This window comes from Malania oleifera, chromosome 1, assembly GCF_029873635.1.
Source record: "Malania oleifera isolate guangnan ecotype guangnan chromosome 1, ASM2987363v1, whole genome shotgun sequence".
Taxonomy (NCBI): Eukaryota; Viridiplantae; Streptophyta; class Magnoliopsida; order Santalales; family Ximeniaceae; genus Malania; species Malania oleifera.
Window position 1 is genome coordinate 80,697,967 of NC_080417.1, and position 19,652 is coordinate 80,717,618.

Sequence of the window (19,652 nt, forward strand, 5' to 3'; positions counted from 1 at the left end):
TTCAACTACCAAAGCCTCTAAAAGAAATAGCTAACAAACAATTCACCAACCGAAGAAGGGCAAACCCAGCTCTCACCGAAATACCAAAAAGCATACTCCAAATCCTCCAAGAAAATTCACAATGCAAAAGAATATGAGAAGCCGTCTCTGAATTTTTGTAACAGAGCACACATACATTGAAAGAGAGAACCTTCAGAGGTCTCCTATTTTGCAGCAAGCTATTAGTATTAATTTTATTGAGCACAACCAACAAAGTGAAAGCCTGAATTTTTGGAGAAGCCTTAGCCTTCCAAATGAAACAATAGAGTGGGAAAGAAGATTTGGAGTGAATCAAGATTTTGAAAAAAAAAAAATTTACAAGAAAACACAGCCGATTGATAAGACTAGGACCAAACATCCCTCCCTGATGAAAGATTACTGCCATTCAATAAAGATAACAAAAAGGCAGCTTTACCATCTCCCTATCATTAAGAGATCTCCTAAATGGAGATTCCAGGAAACCAATTGACTACTCAAGTCCCCCAACAAAGAAAGATATAGCTCTATTTTTCTCAGAGCTTAATCGAAAAAGGCAAGGGAATGAATTGGATAAGAATGCATTACCCAACCAAGGGTCTTTAGAAAAACGGATCCGAGAGCCCCTCCACACCTCAAGTTTAGGGTGAGGAATGAAAGAAGGATACAACTAAGAAATGGACCTCCACGGACTATTCAAAGAACATCTTAAACTAACATTGGTATTCCACTCATTATCATCCAATCCAAGCTTACTTCTTATTACCCTATGCCAAAGGGATGATTCTTCTAGAAGGAAATGCCATAGCCATTTTTAGCTAAAAGAGCCATGTTTTTAGACGCCAACTTCCTTAGACACAACCCTCCCTCCTTTTTTGACCTACAAACCTCATCCCAATTGACTAAGTGGTCCATGTGATCCTCCCCACCAAACCACAGACTATCCCTCATGATTCTCTCGAGCTTGCTAACAATCCCCATCGGAATCCTAAAAACAAACAGGAAATATAACAGAACGCTGGAAAGATAAACCTAGATCAAGGTAATTCTATCCCCTAAAGAGAAAAGAGCCCCTTGCCAATAGTCTAACATCTTAGTCACCCTTTCAACTCACGAATTCCAAAAATCCATTGCTCTAGGGCTACCCCCTTAGAGGATCCCTAAGTAGGTCATAGGCCAATCCAAAATGCCACACCCCACTTCAGTGGCCCTTTCCCTCACTCACCCCATGGGCACACTCAAAGCTGCTAATCCACTCTTCCCCATATTAATTTTAAGGCCCGACACCCTCTTAAAATTTTGAAGAATGCCAAAGATTCTCCTAAAGGACGGGCTATGATCATCAAGGAAGAAAACGGTGTCATCAACAAACTAAAGATAAGAAACCACCATTTCCCCTTTCCCTACCTTTAACCAACCCCCTCTCCACATCCCTATCCACCCTCCTGCTCAACACATCAACTACAAGGACAAATAGAAAAGGAGATCCAGAGTCACCATGTCTAATTCACCTAGAAGCTCAAAACCAAGAGTTCACTGTTAACGATCACCGAGGACCACACATTAAACAAGCAACCCCTAATCCACCAACACCAACGCTCACCAAAGCTCTTCCTCTTAAGGACTTTATCAAAAACATAATTTAGTTTAATTATTCTAAACACATAATTTAGTTTTTTTTTTTTTTTCTATTGAAAGTGTCCATTTACTTTGCATTGTAATTATTTTGTATACTGATTTATTTATTTATATTATTCTAATTTAGGTGTCATGGCCTTCACAACAGCACCTATATGGAAACCATCCTAGATCCTCTTGAAACCCCATTCTCTCTTGAAGGTTCAAACTCTCGTTTCTATATGGGCTTATGGAGCATGGAGATGACAAAGGCTAAGTTTTTGTCTATTTTACATTCATTTATTATTTTTATTATTCACTTAATACATTCTACTTTTTGTTTAATTTTCTCATACATCAAAATTTTGATCACGTGCATACAAATCAATCTTGATAAAAAGCAATGTTTATGATTTTTTATTTGTTTTTTTAAATAAGAAAAACTCCTTAAATAAGATGAGACAAAAGCGTAGTATGTGGAGGACAAGACATCCACCAAAACACAATTAAACAATTACAATTGAGCTGGCCTTCAATCCCTTTAAAGGTCGACCAGCGACACCCCTTTGAAAACATAAAAGAATGAGGCCAAAGTAAAAAGATGTCCTGGACCACAAGGCTCCCCGCTTTGTGAGGGTAGGGGGAGGGTCATCATAGTGTACGCAACCTTACCCCTGCTTTTTATGCAGAGACGTGGACTCAAATCTATGAACAACTAGTCACAAAGGAGCAACCTTACCTTGAGTCCCAAAACAAAGTGAAGCTAAAAAACTAACAAGTCCCAAAACGGATAAGAAGTTGTTCGTGTGTCAAAAATTCTTGCATTCCTCTCAAACTGAAAGGTGCACGATATAGCAAAGACTGCATTTACCTATAAAGCTTTTCCTTCTATACTCTTTCAGTCTTTCCAAAGCCTTGATATCTTTCAAACAAAAAAATAATTGCATTCTGAGGCACCACCCATGCTTCATTATAGCACAAAAAAAAGTACATCATGCAAATATCTAGGCTGAGGGCCTTATATACTATAACAAATAATGTGCATTAATCCCATTTAGAGTTGCAATCCAAACAGAATTCTGAATCTTAAAAGCCAAATGATATGGTGCAATGGAAATGATTGGCCAAAGGATTTTTTAGGATTTTAAAAAACAAATGAAGAAAAAAGACTTGGAAAAAAAAGAACCTAAAGAATCCCCCACCCAGACACCCACATCACTCCTATTGTAAGGGGAAAAATAATCCAAAACACTTCATAAAGTAGTGAGCTCGTCAACCTCCCTTTTATTGAGATTCCTAAAGAAATGGAAACCCCAAGAGACAACCCCACTTGGATGAAAAGAAAGAACTTAATAGAACTAAAGAAAACCTAAAAAGATGGCATAACAACCTCGCCAACAAAACCTCTTCCGCCTGGATATCCTCCCAAGATCAAACCTTGTTACCATTGCCCACTCCAAATTGGGTAAAACAAAAAGAGGGGGGGGGGGGGGAAGCAACCTAAGAAACAAAATTTCAAAGACTCAAATGAGAAGCATACCACTTTGTCTAGTATCCCTCCCATTTTGGTGAACTCCATGCCATACTTCTAATAAACTTGTGACATAGGAAATTAACCTCTAAGGGGAATCTCCACAACCGCTTTCCAATTTAATAGATAATTTTGGATACCACATTACCAAGCCCCGGTCACCTTGAAACTTAAGTCTTCTAACCACATCCCGACTAACAAGATAGTCTTTTTATTCTCCCTAGTATCAGACCAAAGAAAATCTCACATCAACCTTATTAGAACCCTAACTACAACTTGTGGGAACTCTAAAAAGAGATAAGATATAAATGGGCATATTAGAAACGGAAGCACTAATATACAACTCCCAAGACATAAGCATGCCTTCTTCCACCCCTCCAACCTCTTACCACCCACTCAACCACTAGATCCCAAAAAGACTAAGAAGTATGGTTGTCCCCTAGACGACGACCTAAGTGGGACAACAACTATATTAAAGAAACACAACTAGCTAAAGCCTTAAACCCCTCATGAATCACTACAACCTAGATTGATTCCAACCACCTTGCTCCTTGGACAGAATGATCTTTAATCCGGAAACCTTTTCCTAGACTCTCAACAAAGAAATGATCTTTTCAAATTTCCCAACATTATCCTCAAGGGGAAAAAAACTAAAGATACAATACGTCCACCTCCTTTAATCACCCAGAAACCTTAAGCATGCAAGATTAATCTACTTAAAATATCAACCACTTGGGTAAACAAAAATGGTGATAGAGGATCCCCTCACCTTAACCCTCAATATGCCCTAAACCACTCTCTTGGTCGACCATTTACAATCTTAGACATATTTTTTGACCTTAAACAACCTCTTGTTCACTTCCTCCATTCAAACCCAAAGCCTTTCATAGCCAAAATTTTTTTTCCAAAATAACCCAAACTCATCATGTCGTAAGCTTTCTCGAAATCCAACTTTAGTACTACCCCCCCCCCCCTACCCCTCCTTTGCACATCCTCAAGCCACCCCATTAGCTAACAATACTGCGCCTAAAATTTGTCTTTCTTTAATGAAAGCGTCATAGTCACCCTCCCAAAATATCTCTCATACTCTCAAACAAGACCTTGTAGTTAGCATATAGAACATGATAAGAATTCATTTATGCTCAAGAAACAATGAGAAGCAAACAAAAGGATCAATTGGGACAACTTTAACCCATTGGCAATGATGCATCAATTGGCACTAAGGCAAAGAAGCTGCTAAGATTATCAAACTTATTTGCATTGCAACTTTGTTCGTGGGACACCTAGTTCTCTCCTTATTGTACTGTACTCTTTTATTCGTTGTTAATATAATTCTTTCCTTTTCTTGTCAAAAAGAAAAACCCAACAACTTTGTGTATATAGAACTCCATATTTTTGCATTTTGGGCCAAATTCTAAAACTTACCATTATCAATTCTTTTGGTTATGAAACAATTAGCTCTTATATTTTCAGTTGTGGTAAATTATTTTCTCATTTACTATGATAGCATTTAACTATATATATACGCACAAAACGAAAATGTTTAAGCATTATAGTTTTCTTCTCTTAGTTCGACCACCGCAAAGTCGTTATCCTGGTCCCGCTACTGCAGACTACCAACAAAATTTAACTGACAAGAAAACAAAAATGGATTGTCAAATCAAATACGTTGGCTTACAACATCGAACTCATCCGTGGAGAGAACGATGGCGCCGCAGCCCCTGCGCTCAGCTTCACGGCCAATACGCTCTGCCGCATCCATGGCATTGCCGGTTTGGGATGCATACAGAATCAGAAGCTCGTCCTTCTCCTCCATCACTGAAAGGAAATTCGAACTGAATAGAGAGAGAGAGAGAGAGAGAGAGAGAGAGAGAGAGAGAGAGAGAGAGAGAGAGAGAGAGAGAGAGCTCTCGGCTTTAGAGTTGGTGGCTTGCTGGAGAAACAGGAAGAAGAGGAGAGAGGGGATCTCGGAAGGTGGGGAAGTCCCAAATTGTGCTTAGGGGGGCAAAATCCCAGAGGTGAGAAAATAAAATTGATTGAACAGGCGGCGCAACTAGAACTCGGAAGGAGCAATTGATCGGTTTAGGTAGAAAGTTCAAGCGATTGACCAACTCAAGTAAGCGGTCTATTGATCCTACTTTTTAGTCACACCAATTGTCAATTTTGCAGTCTAATTACTAGTACCCAATAGACTTCAAACTCTATATATACGCCCTTTAAGTCTAAGATACATTAGAGAACGTATCTATATTAAATTTCCAAGTACTCAGACTCTGCTTTCTCATTTAATCTCTTTGTGCCTTGACCTACTCATTTTGAGAGATTACATACAAAACTCGTGTGTCATCACTAGTTTATTTTTTAAGAGTTATCATTGTGTTACAAATTGTAAATCATTCCTTGTGAAAAAAATTTCTTTATACTCAAATTACTTGTATTTTGGTTTCCTTAACTCTATTAAAGCAATGGGTTGTAATTGATTGTCTTGTCTCCATATAAAACAAAGAGTATATTGGTGTCCTTGTTTTTGCTAGTAAAGTAAATGAAATAGTGAAACCTCGAGGCGATTGCCCTTGAATGAGTAGATGCAGGCAAGGACAGTCAAACCACTATAAAGGAGTTTACTTTTTTCTTTTCTCTACTATTTTAGTTTAATTACTTAATATTTGTACATTTGCTCAATTTGCTTTTTGTTTTAACTTTGGTATCAGACACTTTAATTTTAATTAAACCCAACTTACTCTCCTCTTAGGCTATCACTTGGGCGAGCAGTATTGTAGCAAATATAGCTATTATTTAAATAATTGAGCATATCCTTGAATTAATTTTTAAGTGATTGTTATTTTTTTAATTAAATTGTTAGAAAGTACTCAAGACATAAAAATTTGATTAATTGTCTGAAATTTGACATTATTAAAGAGTTTAATCTAATCTTGGTTTCGCATATTGTTGTTGTTGTTGTTTTTTTTTTTTTTTTCTATTCCTAAAAAACGAGTCTCTCATGCGATAGAATGGGCAAGAGTATTCGCAAATCTTGGGACTGTTGAGAAGGAAACATCTTGGATCTTAGAAAGCACATGGGGGAATTCCCTATACTTGAAGACTCCTTCTAGTTTGCCTTCCTTAATATTGTGAGTACTATGATTATTTTTAAGGGCATCCCCCTCAATGATCAATTTCTCCTGTTATGATTCAACACATTAGTAGCCCTAACTAAGTTGGCCAAGGCTTCTCCTCAAGTTGCATCTTCTTCTAGGTTTTCCCTAGTATGGATTACCAAGTGGTAAGTCAATACATTGCTTGGTTCTTTTAGGTATACTACCCATCATTTGATAAGAAAACAGTCATTACACCCATATGACACTAACTACAATTTAGAATAAAATATGAAAGAACCTTACTCATCGATCTCATGAAAAAGGCGCACATGTCACCAAACGAAATATGATAGAGTGTGATAGGTCGTCTCCATCTATATTAACTAACATCAATGCTTCTCCTCATTAGACCCTTTATAATTTGAAATTCATTTCCCACAGGGATCCTTATGGATTGTCAACATTATTTTCCATAGTAGTTTATCTCTTTAAAACTATCAAGGACACATTGTTGGAGTGGGATTTCTACTAAGCATCAATCATGAGGGTTTTTTTTTTCATTTTTTTTTTCTTTTTGCCTTTTTTATTGTTATTGGTTTTTTCTACTTTTTTTTCCTGTCTCATTGAATGGATTCTCAAAACCAATTATTGACTCTAAGTCTTCCGTAATGGTAAAATCATGTCCTATATCCCTACATAAAACACAAGCAAAACTAGATAAAATTTGGTACAAAAGTGATAGTCAAAGGATGATATAATGAGATGAGATTGAAATGCATTTTATATTATTTAAATTCAAAATAATATGAATAAAAAGAATTTATGGGGTGTATTCCTCTTTATTTACAAGGGTGAAGGAATTCATAAACATCCATAGAATTTCATTGATTTCATCACCATTGGGTACTTAAGCACATGTCGCTCATTTATTCTAGTTTACCACAATCACTTCTTTATCAGATTGATCCACTACCGAAGGTGACAACAGTCAATCTTCTAACTCAGTATGGAATTCTATTAAATAAACATCCTTTCCTATTTGGCATTGCCTCCTCCATAAGGATGACCTTGTATTGCTTGCACCTCCCCATCTTTGTTTTAGTCCATTTCTTCCTTCACAGTTCCTTTCCTAATACTTGAGTTGCTCATCCTTCCCATCGTAAATGCTCATTCAATTATTTATTTGATGGTTACCAAACCTACAAAATTTTGGGGAGTACTTCTAATAAGATGATCAAAATACAGATCTTTAAGGGTGTTGACAAATAAAGAAATTGCTTCCTTATCCTCAACCAGAAGATGAACCTATGTTGCCATTTCTTTCAATTGGTGTGCATATTATTTAAGTGGTTCACTCATATTCTTCTCCATATTCTACAAAGTCAACCTGTCGGGAGCCATCTCAATCACATGCCTATACTAGTTAAAAAAGCATGAGCTAGATCCTTTCAGGTGCAGATCTTTGTACGATCTTGTTGGATGTACCATCTCATGATTGCTTCAGTCAAGCTATCTTGAAAACAATGGATTAACATCTTATCATTATTATAATACACAACCATTTTCTAGCAATAAATCTTTAGATAAGTTACTAGACACTTGGACCCGCTAAACTTCTCAAAATCCAGGACTTTGAACTTCGGGGGGGGGGTAGAATCAGATTACTAAACATAGGTCAAACACATCTACCATTCCAAACACGTTCATACCCTCCACGGCTCATAAGCGCTCTTCCAATACCTCATACCTACGGTTCACCTCTAAGCTAGGGGTTTGTTCTTTAATTATTTCCCTGGCTATTCCCCTTTCTTAGACATCATGAATTATAATTGGTGGGACTTGAGTATTTCTGATTGGTTGGAACCCCGGAGAGCTGATGTTGTTGGAATGAATATGTATGAGCTTGGCCTTGAGCTTACATTTGCCGATTATGATGAAGGATGTCCATTAGCTGGTGTGAATCCTGGCGGGAATAAAGGATCCTCTTCAATTGTAGGTTCTTGAGATTGCATAGCTTTCCCCTTGCTCATAGTAGAAAGTATCTCCATCAACTTATTCATTTGATCCTTAATCTCACAAACATCCAAACTGATCTCCTTATGGCTGTGTTCAAGTCCCCTTATGCGATTTCCCAACTACTCTCCCATGATTCTGACCTTCCGTCTAGTGCTATAAGGATGCAAGGATATTGCCTAGTTTTGCTTAATGTTGGAACCCCAAATTTTTTTTATATTTTTGGCTCTTCCATTATGGCACACTAATTTTGTAGGCAATTGGAACGTGAGCAAGGACCCATGGACAATTCTTATGCACATATGACTATACATGAAATACATAAATGCTTATGCAATGCAACCTAAAACAATCACTTTACCAAAATTATTAAAAACCTCTATCACCTAATGAAATGCCCAAACCAACTTAGCTTTTGATGCACATCATACGGTTTTAGATTTAAACTATACTCCTTGACTTGCATATACATTTCTTTCCTCTATTGACTCCTAAGAATTATCGCATCTACTGAGCATTCAATTCGGCTCCTGATAGATCTTTCCTTAGCTAAGAAATCTTTTATGCAACCCTACATTTTCCTATAGTCATATTGTTTCTTTGAACTTCCATTCCTATCTGAAATTGAGGTGAAACTTGGCAACTAAAAGTCCTATCTAAAGAGTGGGAACTACCTGAGGACACAATGGTTGAAAATATGTGAGGATTAATTTGATTGATGCGCCAACTTCACTAGATTGCTCCTCGGTTCCTTCTTTAATCACCCCAATTCCTTCAATTCAACTATTTTTCTAATGACTTTGTTAGACTCCAAAATATTATTAACCTTTATTTCTTGTTCATTGTATACCACTACTGAGTTGTCTGTGGGGTGATTTGGGTCTAATTCAAACTTTTGGCAAAGTAATGCATAGGCCTAAAATGAATGCAAGATGTGAGAAAAACCATACAAAGACTAGACTAAGTCATGTGAAGAAGAATGAAGCTCCTATTCCAAACCCACACTAAAAAAAAAAAAATTTTGTACAAACTGTCACTAATACTGCACTTTTTGTGACGAAATTGAAAGCATCGCTAATACTTTCATCACTAAAAATCAGTTTCCCGCTCAAACCTACTGTGGAAAACTACTTTTCACGGTCAAACTGTTACGGGAAAATATTAGCGACATTTCTTAGGGTATTAGTGACGACTTTGAAGCATCACTAATAACGCATTTGTTGACTAGGAAATAGGTCAATAATATTAGTGGTGGTTCTCATAAACCATCACTAATAGTCTATTATTAGTCACGGTTTCTGAAAACTCTCGCTAATGATGCATTTGTTGACTCAAAAATAGGTCAAAAATAATAGTGACGGTTCTTATAAACCGTCACTAATAGTCTATTATTAGTCATGGTTCCCAAAAATTGTCACTAATAGCCTTGTATTAGTGGCGGTTTATAGAACTGTCACTAATAATGCATTTCTTGACTAGAAAAAATGTCAACGATATTAGTGATGATTCTTATAGACCATCACTAATAATCTATTATTAGTGACAGTTTAGAAAAATTGTCACTAATAGTCTTGTATCACTAATGGTTTATAGAATCGTCATGAATAATGTATTTGTTGACTAGGTTAAAAAGGTCAAGAATTTTAGTAACAGTTTATAAGAACCGTCACTAATACTCTAAAATGTTAAATACCTAACCCCGCGCGAATTTACCCCAATTTTCCCCTAAACTCTTCCTCCTCTACCTCATTTCCTCCTCCCTCCTTCCCTCCTCCTCCTCCTTGCACGCGTCGTCTCCAGCCACCCCCCACCGTTCTTTTTTCCTCCTAGTGTTAGTTAGTCTACATAGAAATGTGCTAGAATCTGCTAACATGGCTCTTTTCAGCTGTCTTACATTTACATGGTTGCATTTAGCATACACAAGCAACATGGTTCATATAATATTTTATTCTTAATGCTTTTCTTACTTAGCATGCTTCTCATACATGTAACATATATTTGCACAAAACTTACATTACTCATGCTACACAATTTAGCAGTAGAATTCATATATTGCTTGTAAAATAAGCCAACCAACATTTAACGTTTATAAATTGAAAATACTTTTCATTTCTTACATAATTTCCTAGAAAATATCTTTCACTTTCATCAGTTCATTTTCACATATACATAGCTAAATAAATGGTCCTAGGCTCAGAAAACATAATTTACATAGTTGACGTTTTATACCCACATGGAAACATATATATATACATATATATATATATATATATATATATAAAAACTTAAATAAAACATAATCCATTTTAATTCAGGAAAACTTGATTTAATATATAATTTCCCCTCACCTGAATCCTTGAACTACACCGACAAGAATCCCACATAGATGTCTGTGGCACTCATTCAGACCCTGATTCAAAAACCCTAGTTCCATTAAATTAACCCTAGATAAAATATTATTTTAATATTTTCTAGGGCCATAATTTTCAAATAAAAAGTTATACTCGCAAATATAACCAATTTACCTAATTCCCCAAATCCCACTCTCGCTTTGGAGTGGGGCTTAGAAAACCCAAATTGAAAATTTACTCACGCGAAAATGACGAGAATCGTGACTAGGACCACGTGGTGGTGCCCGTTCGTCAATTTAGCGATAGATTTAAAGAGAAATTGAAAAATTAGGAAAAAGTTATCTTACCCTAAGAATGGTATCTACGCCGCTCCCATGACAAATCCGTTCTAGTAGAAATGTCGGTAGCAGAGTTAGGAATCCAACGGCACCTTCTGTTTCCCGATTCGCCGCAAATCTGTCGAGAAATTGGGAGAGAGAGAGAGACGGAGATGGAGATGAAGGTGAGTGTTGGGGGGGGGGGGGGCATAGCTCTCTGTTAAAAAAAAACAAACTTCTTCCTTCTTCTTTGCTTCAGGAAGAAATTAACTTAAAACATATATATATATATATATATATATTTCTCTTATTTCAATTAGTTTTTTTTTTATTTCTCTTATACTATTTCTTTTTATTTATTTATTTAATACATCAATTTAATAATGTTTAACTAATTCATTGATTAATAATTTTAATTAATTAATTAATTAATTATATTTATTATTTTTTCTAATTATTTTAATTTTTCGGGTCTTTACATCATGTATAGAATGGTACATTTGAAAGTTTACAAGCATTCAAAATGATGTTCTGTCCAATCATTTTACTACAATTTAGTTTTCGCTGAGAGGGAAAGAAAATTTGATAGACTGATGGATTTACAGTAAATCCTTGAAGCCTTCACCGAACAATGCAAAACTTTTAAAAAAATAAGACAATGAAAAAGAAAAAAAAAATAATGTCTGCATGACTTATGGTTGTTGTATATGCTACACATCAGCTAATTAATTTAGCATCCTTGTGCTCCTGGAAATATTACATTCATATAATCTGTCGCTTGAATTTTCCAAGTTACAGGCGCAAGCATTCACCACTAAATAGAGCTAAATTCACTTAGTCAAATAAACCAAGACTCCCCAACTTTCCTTTAGAATAATTTTTCTAAAACTCACTAGTGATGTTGACTACTTTTAGACCCATTAGCTGTGGATACAAATTAGTGATATATATATATATATATATATATATATATATATATATTATATGTTAAAGGCTGAATTGGGGAAAGGCATAGGCCAGCTAGGGCTAGAGTTGTTTTGTTCCGACTGTTCATGTCCTCTATGCCCCAGCCTTTGGGTTCTCCTTTAGTCCTTCTCCACTTCTCCCTCTTCATGAATCGCCTCTTTGTGGCTTTGCCTAAGCCCCTCTTCCCAATTCCCAACCCAATCTGCTTATCCTCTTCCCCGAGTTCCCTCTTCACGACTTTATTGCCCAAATTGAAATATAAACGAAAAATTAAATCAATTAAAAGTAAAATCTGCGTATTTGGTTGATCGGTGAAGTGAATTTTAGGAGCTAAAAAAATATTCATGATAAATCATACACCATAATCCAAATATTGATTTATTAACTAACTCTATCTTTTACGAAAGAAAAAAGGAAAAAAAGCACCTTTTTGTAGTTAAGAATGAGGAACTTAAGTTGCATATTAAACTAGCGATATATATAAATGTACAATTTGAAATTAGATCACTTAACTGATCTAGTGATGCATTAATCTTGCACATTGATAATCTTAATCTTACGATTTCGTTTCCAATTCCTTAAGATAGAAGCACAAAAGTACTACTTGGTAAATACCCTCACGATGACCCTTGGAAACCTAAATCAACTTAAGATCAGGGAACACTCAAAAAATAAAATGTTCCAAGATGACATCTAATGCTTAAAACAAACAGAATAAAATCACTTAAGCACTCTTGATTGGAAAGAAATTAGAAACTATGTGTAGCTTTCATTATGAATTAAAGGCACTAATTTTTTGACAATACAATAACTGCAATTATAAGTATTCATTATGAACTTACCAACTATATTAGTTTGTTTATATTTAAATAAAATGTAACATTCATGGTTGTGAAGACCATGATTACTTGTTCTTAGTGGTAGCTTAGAGACCAAATAGTAGTAACTAAATTAATTTATCTAACCTCACCTCAGATAAATAATAGGTTAGTGGCAACTTAATTCATTAACCTATATTTAAACCCATTTATCACCTCCACATTTTACATTGATTTGAACTTCATCACCACTCGATTCATGAAATTATTGAGTCCTTTGAGATGTTATGATAGTTACCATGCATAGACTAACAACACATTAAAATATGATAGCAAGGACCGAAACCATTTTCATAATTAGATAAGAAGCAATGGTTGTATAGCCACATAAATGTGTGCGATCATAATCTAAATAATTATTTCACTGCAGCACTGTCATGATGAGAGAGAGAGAGAGAGAGAGAGAGAGAGAGAAAGTATATGTGTTCATTGAAGTTAGACCCATTCAAGAATGGTTACTACACATTCATGTCTTATCGTACATGTGAGAAAAATCAATTAATATTCAATTGATTATTAGTCATTGTATCTAGACTAATAATCAATTGAACATGTTAATTGTTTGTTTCATTTATGATTAGTGATGTTCGTACTTCAACCATTCTTAAATTGTCCGATGTGGATAATTTAGGATGTTGTATTTACATTGTTGTCATCGTTCACTCTTTGTTCATTGCCATTACATATTTTGAGCGCATCTCTACCTATGTTTTCTGGGTGCATAGTGAAGTGTTGTGATAATTTGTTAGTGATGAAAAACTAGCAACATGTTCACTTCCTCCATCTCATGTACTTGGAGAGCCATGGAGAGATGCTGCCAAAATTTAGAATGACTATGATGAAGGAATTTGAATAATTGATTGTAATGCAAATGCAACATTCTTGAGTGGGGCAGGATCTGTACCCTTTAGACTAAAGGTGGTTGATTTTAGGATTCACGATGCATGCCTCATGAACATTATGAGAATATAATCAACACCATTTACTTGAACATGTTATATGATAATTAATGAACATGGATAAGAGTTGGATGAAGGCTCGAGGTAGGTTTTTGCCAGAATATGTGAAAGGTGTACATGATTTCATAGAGTTTGTGCGTCCTCGTGTACACAAATCTCGTAGCATAACGTGTCCTTGCAAGAAATTCCAAAATATAACATTTTGACACATTGGTTTGTTGAAAGACATTTATTAGACTATGAAATGGAGAAAAACTACACAACATGGGTGTTCCACAGTGAAAATTACTGACTTTAGAGCGATGATGATGAATATGACGATGAGGGGGCAAATATAGTAGGTAGTAATACTCGTTCGGAAGGGTTAATTAAAACGTTAGGTGACTTGCAAAAGGGGATTACAGTGGACACGGATGATGTCACTATGTCACCTACTAGTGCTGAATCTATTTCGGTATGTACCATACCTTGCAATCCTAGTCAGTTAAATAACTTGGTAAACCATTTCCTAATCTTTCGAGGGATGCACGAGTGCCCCTATATTCAAACTGTAAAAAATTCTCAAAATTAGAGCTCTTGATAAAGTTCCTTCATGCAATGACAATGCATAGGTTATCTCAGAGCGCATTCAATATGCATTTAAACTTCATTAAGGTGGCACTGCCTGATGGTGAAACACTTCCAAAATATTTTTATGAGACGAAGACATACATGCTTGAATTGGGTCTCAGTTACACTCTAATACATGTGTGTAGATATGATTGTGCACTTTTTTATGGTGAACTCAAAAATGCAAACTAGTGTCCTGAATGTGGTGAATCGAGGTGTAAAACTAAACAAAAGAAGGGTAAAAGGATTCCCTAAAAAGTTTTGTGATATTATCCATTAATACTGTGGTTGCAAAGATTATACATGTGTAGAAATACTGCTGTAGATATGAGATGATATAAAGCGAAACGTCTTCAAGAGGAAAACACCCTTAACCATCATGTAGACTCAGAAGCTTAGGTTGAGTTTGATAAAATGCATCTGTGGTTTGGTAGTGATCCTCGCAACATCAAACTTGGCCTTGTTTTAGATGGTTTCAATCCTTTTAACAACATAAACAACCCGTATAGCATGTGACCAGTTATGATGATGTTATACAATATGCTGCCATGACAATGTATGAAAGAACCCTTCATTTACATGTCTCCTCTTATTCCTGGACCGAGGGCACCTGGTAATGATATTGATGTTTATCTGAGGCTGTTAATTGATGAGTTGAAGAACTATGGGAAAAAGGAGTGGCGACATTGGTGTGGAAACTAGATAACATTTTGGATGCATGCTACACTGTTGTGGACAATTATTGACTTCCTTGCTTATGACAATCTATTGAGTTGGAGCACAAAATGTTACTTAGCATGTCCTGTGTGTAATAAAGATGTTGGGTCCTTATCCTTGAAGCATGGACGCAAGTTATGCTTTATGTGTTATCGTTGTTTTCTATGACTTGGATATCCTTGGAGGAATTTTGGTGTCATAAGCTTTAATGGAAAACTTGAATAAAGGTTGCAGTCAAATTAACTAAGTGGGGAAGAGATATTAAATCAGCTAAAGTTGGTAAGAGATGTGAAATTTGGGAAAGTACCAAGCAGTAGAAAAAGGAAACGTGCTGAGTGTAAGAACCCAAAATATGAAAAATGGGTTTAAATATTAAGAGAGGGGAAAAATTGGAAATTTCCAAGTCAAAGGGCTATAAAAGAAAATTTCCTTTGCTTCCTCATTAAGAAATCTCAAATATCTCTCTCTCTCTTTCTCTCTCTCTCTCTAAACCTCTCCCTACTCCTTCTCTCTAGAATTCTTTGCCGATTGTTGAAGGAATCGGAAAACGGAAGCTACCACGAGGATTGTGGAAGGATTCTCTACAACTTCTACGGATCAGAATCTCGTTACGGAGATTTTTGGATTTCGGCGTAAAATTGAGGTAAGGCTCGGTTTTCAATTCTGATCCAGTAGATTTGTAGGTAACTGTTTTGTGAACATATTCTGTACTGTGATTTATAGGTTTTGGAACTCGGTTCGCTGTTTAGGGACCTTGGAGTTTGGGATTTGCTTACGGGGTTAAGGTAAGGGGAACTATGTTTATATTGGTTACTTTTGTTAGAGCCATGTTCTGCTCTTGTATAGACTCTGGTATGGTACTGCATATGTATATAGATGACCTTTTTCCGCTGCATATATGATTGTGTTTGGATGTGTTTAGGGTGCCTAGGAACCCCACGGGGTCAGACCCTCATCCTTTGTACTGTATCTGTGGTGATTTGTATGATACAGGGACAGGTTCGGTTACATTCTCACCTTCGGGTCCCATTTCGAGGTTCGGGGCCTGACAACCTAGTATCAGAGCTAACCAGGTTACTAGGTCTTGTAGACTTGGTTAGGCTTAGTTATGAGTACATACCATATTATAGGATATGGATATGGGTAGAGTTGGTTGAGGGTTGTTCGGTTGCTAGACCGAGAATTGTCAATGGTATTCTGTGTTTTTCCTGGGATGACAATTCCAGTAAAAGTAGGGCTAATCATTTATGATTTTCGTGTCATTGTGATAGGATAGACCTAGACCTTGCGGGAAGTAGTTAACATGATTAGTGTAGATCATTGTGTTAACTGTATGTGTTGTAAGGATACTAATAGATTCCTATTGTGTTGCAGAATGGAGCCCAAGGATAATAACCTGGGAAGTGGCTTCGAGGAGACTGCGAGTGGTGAGTCTTCTTCTGTGCCTCGGGGTTTGACGAGGCAGTTATTGCGGGAGATCGGGCGGAGTGTGAGGAGACGCGAGCGCTCTCCTACTGCTGCGGGGTGCACCATTGAAAGGTTCACACGCATGCATCCTCCAACGTTCTCTAAAGGACCTAACCCGATGATAGCAGAGGAATGGATGGAAAAGATTGAGAGGATCTTGGAGGTCCTGCACTGCACGGATTGTCAGCGAGTTCTTTATGCTACCTTCCAGCTATCTGGGGAAGCGGGTTGATGGTGGACTGTGGTGAAAATGTTGGTGAAACAGAGAACCGATTTTGAGGAGATGACGTGGAGCCATTTCAAGGTGGTGTCCTTTGACAGATACTTCCTGACTTCCGTACGTGATGCGAAGGCAGATGAGTTTTCTGCGCTGACTCAGGGTAGTATGACGGTGCAGGGATATGCGGCGCGGTACATAGAGCTATCCCGCTTTGCACCATGTATGATCTCAAGTGAGTATGAGAAGACTCGGATATTCGAGAAGGGTTTAAAGAAGGATATCCGTAGACTGGTGGGTATGCTTCAGTTTCGCGAGTTCTCGGTATTGGTGGATAAGGCCACGGTGATCGAGACTGGTATTCGGGAGGATGAGGCGGATCAGGAATCGAGGAAGAGGACAGTACCTTCTGGTTCTCAGACAGGATCTCATCAGGGATCATGGAAGAAGAGGAGCAAGGGCTCGGGTTACCACTAGAATACCGAGCGCCAGGACTTTCAGATGAGCCAGACCGGTGGTCGTTGTACCAGATGTCACACGTGGCACGAGGGAGAGTGCCGGTCATTTGGGGGTAGTTGCTACAACTGTGGCAAGCCAGGCCACATGTCTTGTGATTGTCGAGCACCGAGGCGAGACGTGCCTGCAGTTAGTGGGGACCGAGGGAGTAATCAGATATCTCGGGGAACCGCTCGGACGAATACAGCTCTGGCCAGAGTATACTCTCTTACTCCAGCGGATGCTGAGCATGCAGGTAATGTGGTGACAGGTACCTTATTATGTCTTTCGAATAAAGCTTCTGTTCTGTTTGATTCGGGTGCAACCCATTCTTTTGTATCTGTAAATTTTATGGGACGGTGTGGGATTGAGACTCGAGACATAAATGAGGTATTAGCTGTTACTATGCCATCTGGGAATGTATCTTTCTGTAAGAAGATGTTGATAGACTGCCCAGTGGAAATTCAGGGAAAGCTGTTACCGGTGAATCTTGTGGTATACGACATGTCAGGGTTCGACGTCTTTCTGGGGATGAACTGGTTGTTCTCCAGTTATGCCGTGATCGACTGTCGTAGAAAGGTGGTAGTTTTCAGACCTCCTGGGGAGCAGGAGTATGAGTTCGTGGGATCGTGTGTGCGTTCAACACCATAGATTCTGTCGGCACTACAAGCGAGGAGGCTACTCTTGGACGGATGTCAGGGGTACTTAGCTTGTGTGCAGGAACCGCCGCGGGATGAGTTGAGACTCGAGGATGTTCGGGTAGTCAGCAAATTCTCGGATGTGTTCCCAGATGATTTACCCGGTTTACGTCCAGATCGTGAGGTGGAGTTTGCGATAGAGTTGTTGCCTGGTAAGGCGCCGATCTTTAAAGCTCTGTACCGGATAACTCCAGTAGAACTTCGGGATTTGAAGGAGTAGCTGTAGGAATTACTAGATAGCGGATTCATTCGACCTAGTGTTTCGCCCTGGGGAGCTCCAGTACTATTTGTGAAGAAGAAGGATGGGTCGATGCGGATATGCATTGATTACAGTGAGATTAACAAGGTAACTGTGAAGAATCGTTATCCTTTACCTCGTATAGATGATCTCTTTGACCAGTTGCAGGGGACGCGGGTCTTTTCAAAGATCGATTTGCGGTCAATATATCATCATGTGAGGGTTAGAGCGGAGGATGTAGCGAAGACGACTTTCTGAACTAGATATGGCCACTATGAGTTTTTAGTCATGCCCTTTGGGTTGACGAATGCTCCGACGGTGTTCATCGATCTGATGAACAGGGTTTTCCATGAGTACCTAGATCGGTTCATGGTGATATTCATTGATGACATTCTGGTATACTCGAGGAGTACAGAAGAACATGTGGAACATTTGAGGTTAGTGTTACAGATTCTGCGAGAGAAGAAGCTGTATGCTAAGTTGAAGAAATGTGAATTTTGGTTGAATCAGATTGGGTTCTTAGGCTATGTGGTTACTGGGGATGGAATATCAGTTGATCCTAGTAAGATTGAAGTTATGGTCGACTGGGTAAGGCCAAAGAATGCGCAGGAGGTTCGGAGTTTTTTAGGACTGGCGGGATACTATCGTCGGTTTGTAGAGGGTTTCTCTAAACTGTCTGGACCTCTGACTCAATTGACTAGGAAGGGAGTCTAGTTTGAGTGGACCAATGATTGCGAGCAGTGCTTTCAGGAGTTGAAGCATCGGCTGATTACTGCTCCAGTGTTGACCATTCCTTCGGGGGATGATGGATTTGTGATTTATAGCAACGTGTCTCTTAAGGGCTTAGGATGTGTGCTTATGCAGCAGGGTAAGGTTGTGGCGTATGCTTCTCGGCAACTGAAAGGGTATGATAAGAATTACCCTACACATGATCTGGAGTTGGCTGCTGTTGTGTATGCACTGAAGATCTGGCAACACTATTTGTATGAGGTGCAGCGTGAGATCTTCACTGACCATAAGAGCCTCAAGTATTTCTTCACGCAGAAGGAGTTGAATATGAGGCAGAGGCGGTGGCTAGAGTTGATTAAGGACTACGATTGCACGATCAGTTATCACCCGGGAAAGGCAAATGTGGTGGTTGATGCGTTGAGTCGGAAGTCAGGACCTACAGCTATATCTGCAGTTGTAACTCAGTGTCACATCAGACGGGATTTGGAGAGCTTAGGTATAGAGTTGGTGGTTGGTGATCATCAAGCTTATGTTGCTGGTTTGGTGGTCCAACCGACCCTATTTGAGCGTATAAAAGCCGCGCAAGCTAGTGATGCAGAGTTGGCAAAGGCTATGGAAAAGGTACAACAGGGATTGGCTACAGAGTTTAACATCTCTGAAGGAGGTGTGTTGAGGTTTGGGATTAGACTGTGTGTTCCGAACGATAATGAGATCAGAAGGACGATTTTAGAGGAGGT

The 19,652-nt window shown here is 38.0% G+C and overlaps 1 protein-coding gene across 3 annotated transcripts in view; it reads right to left on the bottom strand.

Annotated features, from left to right (window-relative positions):
• LOC131145019 (NADPH-dependent diflavin oxidoreductase 1) overlaps window positions 1-5,339 on the bottom strand; it is a 90,161-nt gene extending 84,822 nt beyond the window's left edge. Inside the window, exon 1 of one of the 3 annotated variants that reach the window (XM_058094050.1) lies at window positions 4,842-5,339. In XM_058094050.1, coding sequence (XP_057950033.1) covers window positions 4,842-4,979 — 138 coding nt within the window. In that variant the 5' untranslated portion in view covers window positions 4,980-5,339. Of the gene's footprint in view, window positions 1-4,831 lie in introns of all 3 variants that reach the window. The other 2 variants (XM_058094061.1, XM_058094056.1) reach the window with 2 other exon arrangements.
• Between the last annotated feature and the right edge of the window lie 14,313 nt (window positions 5,340-19,652).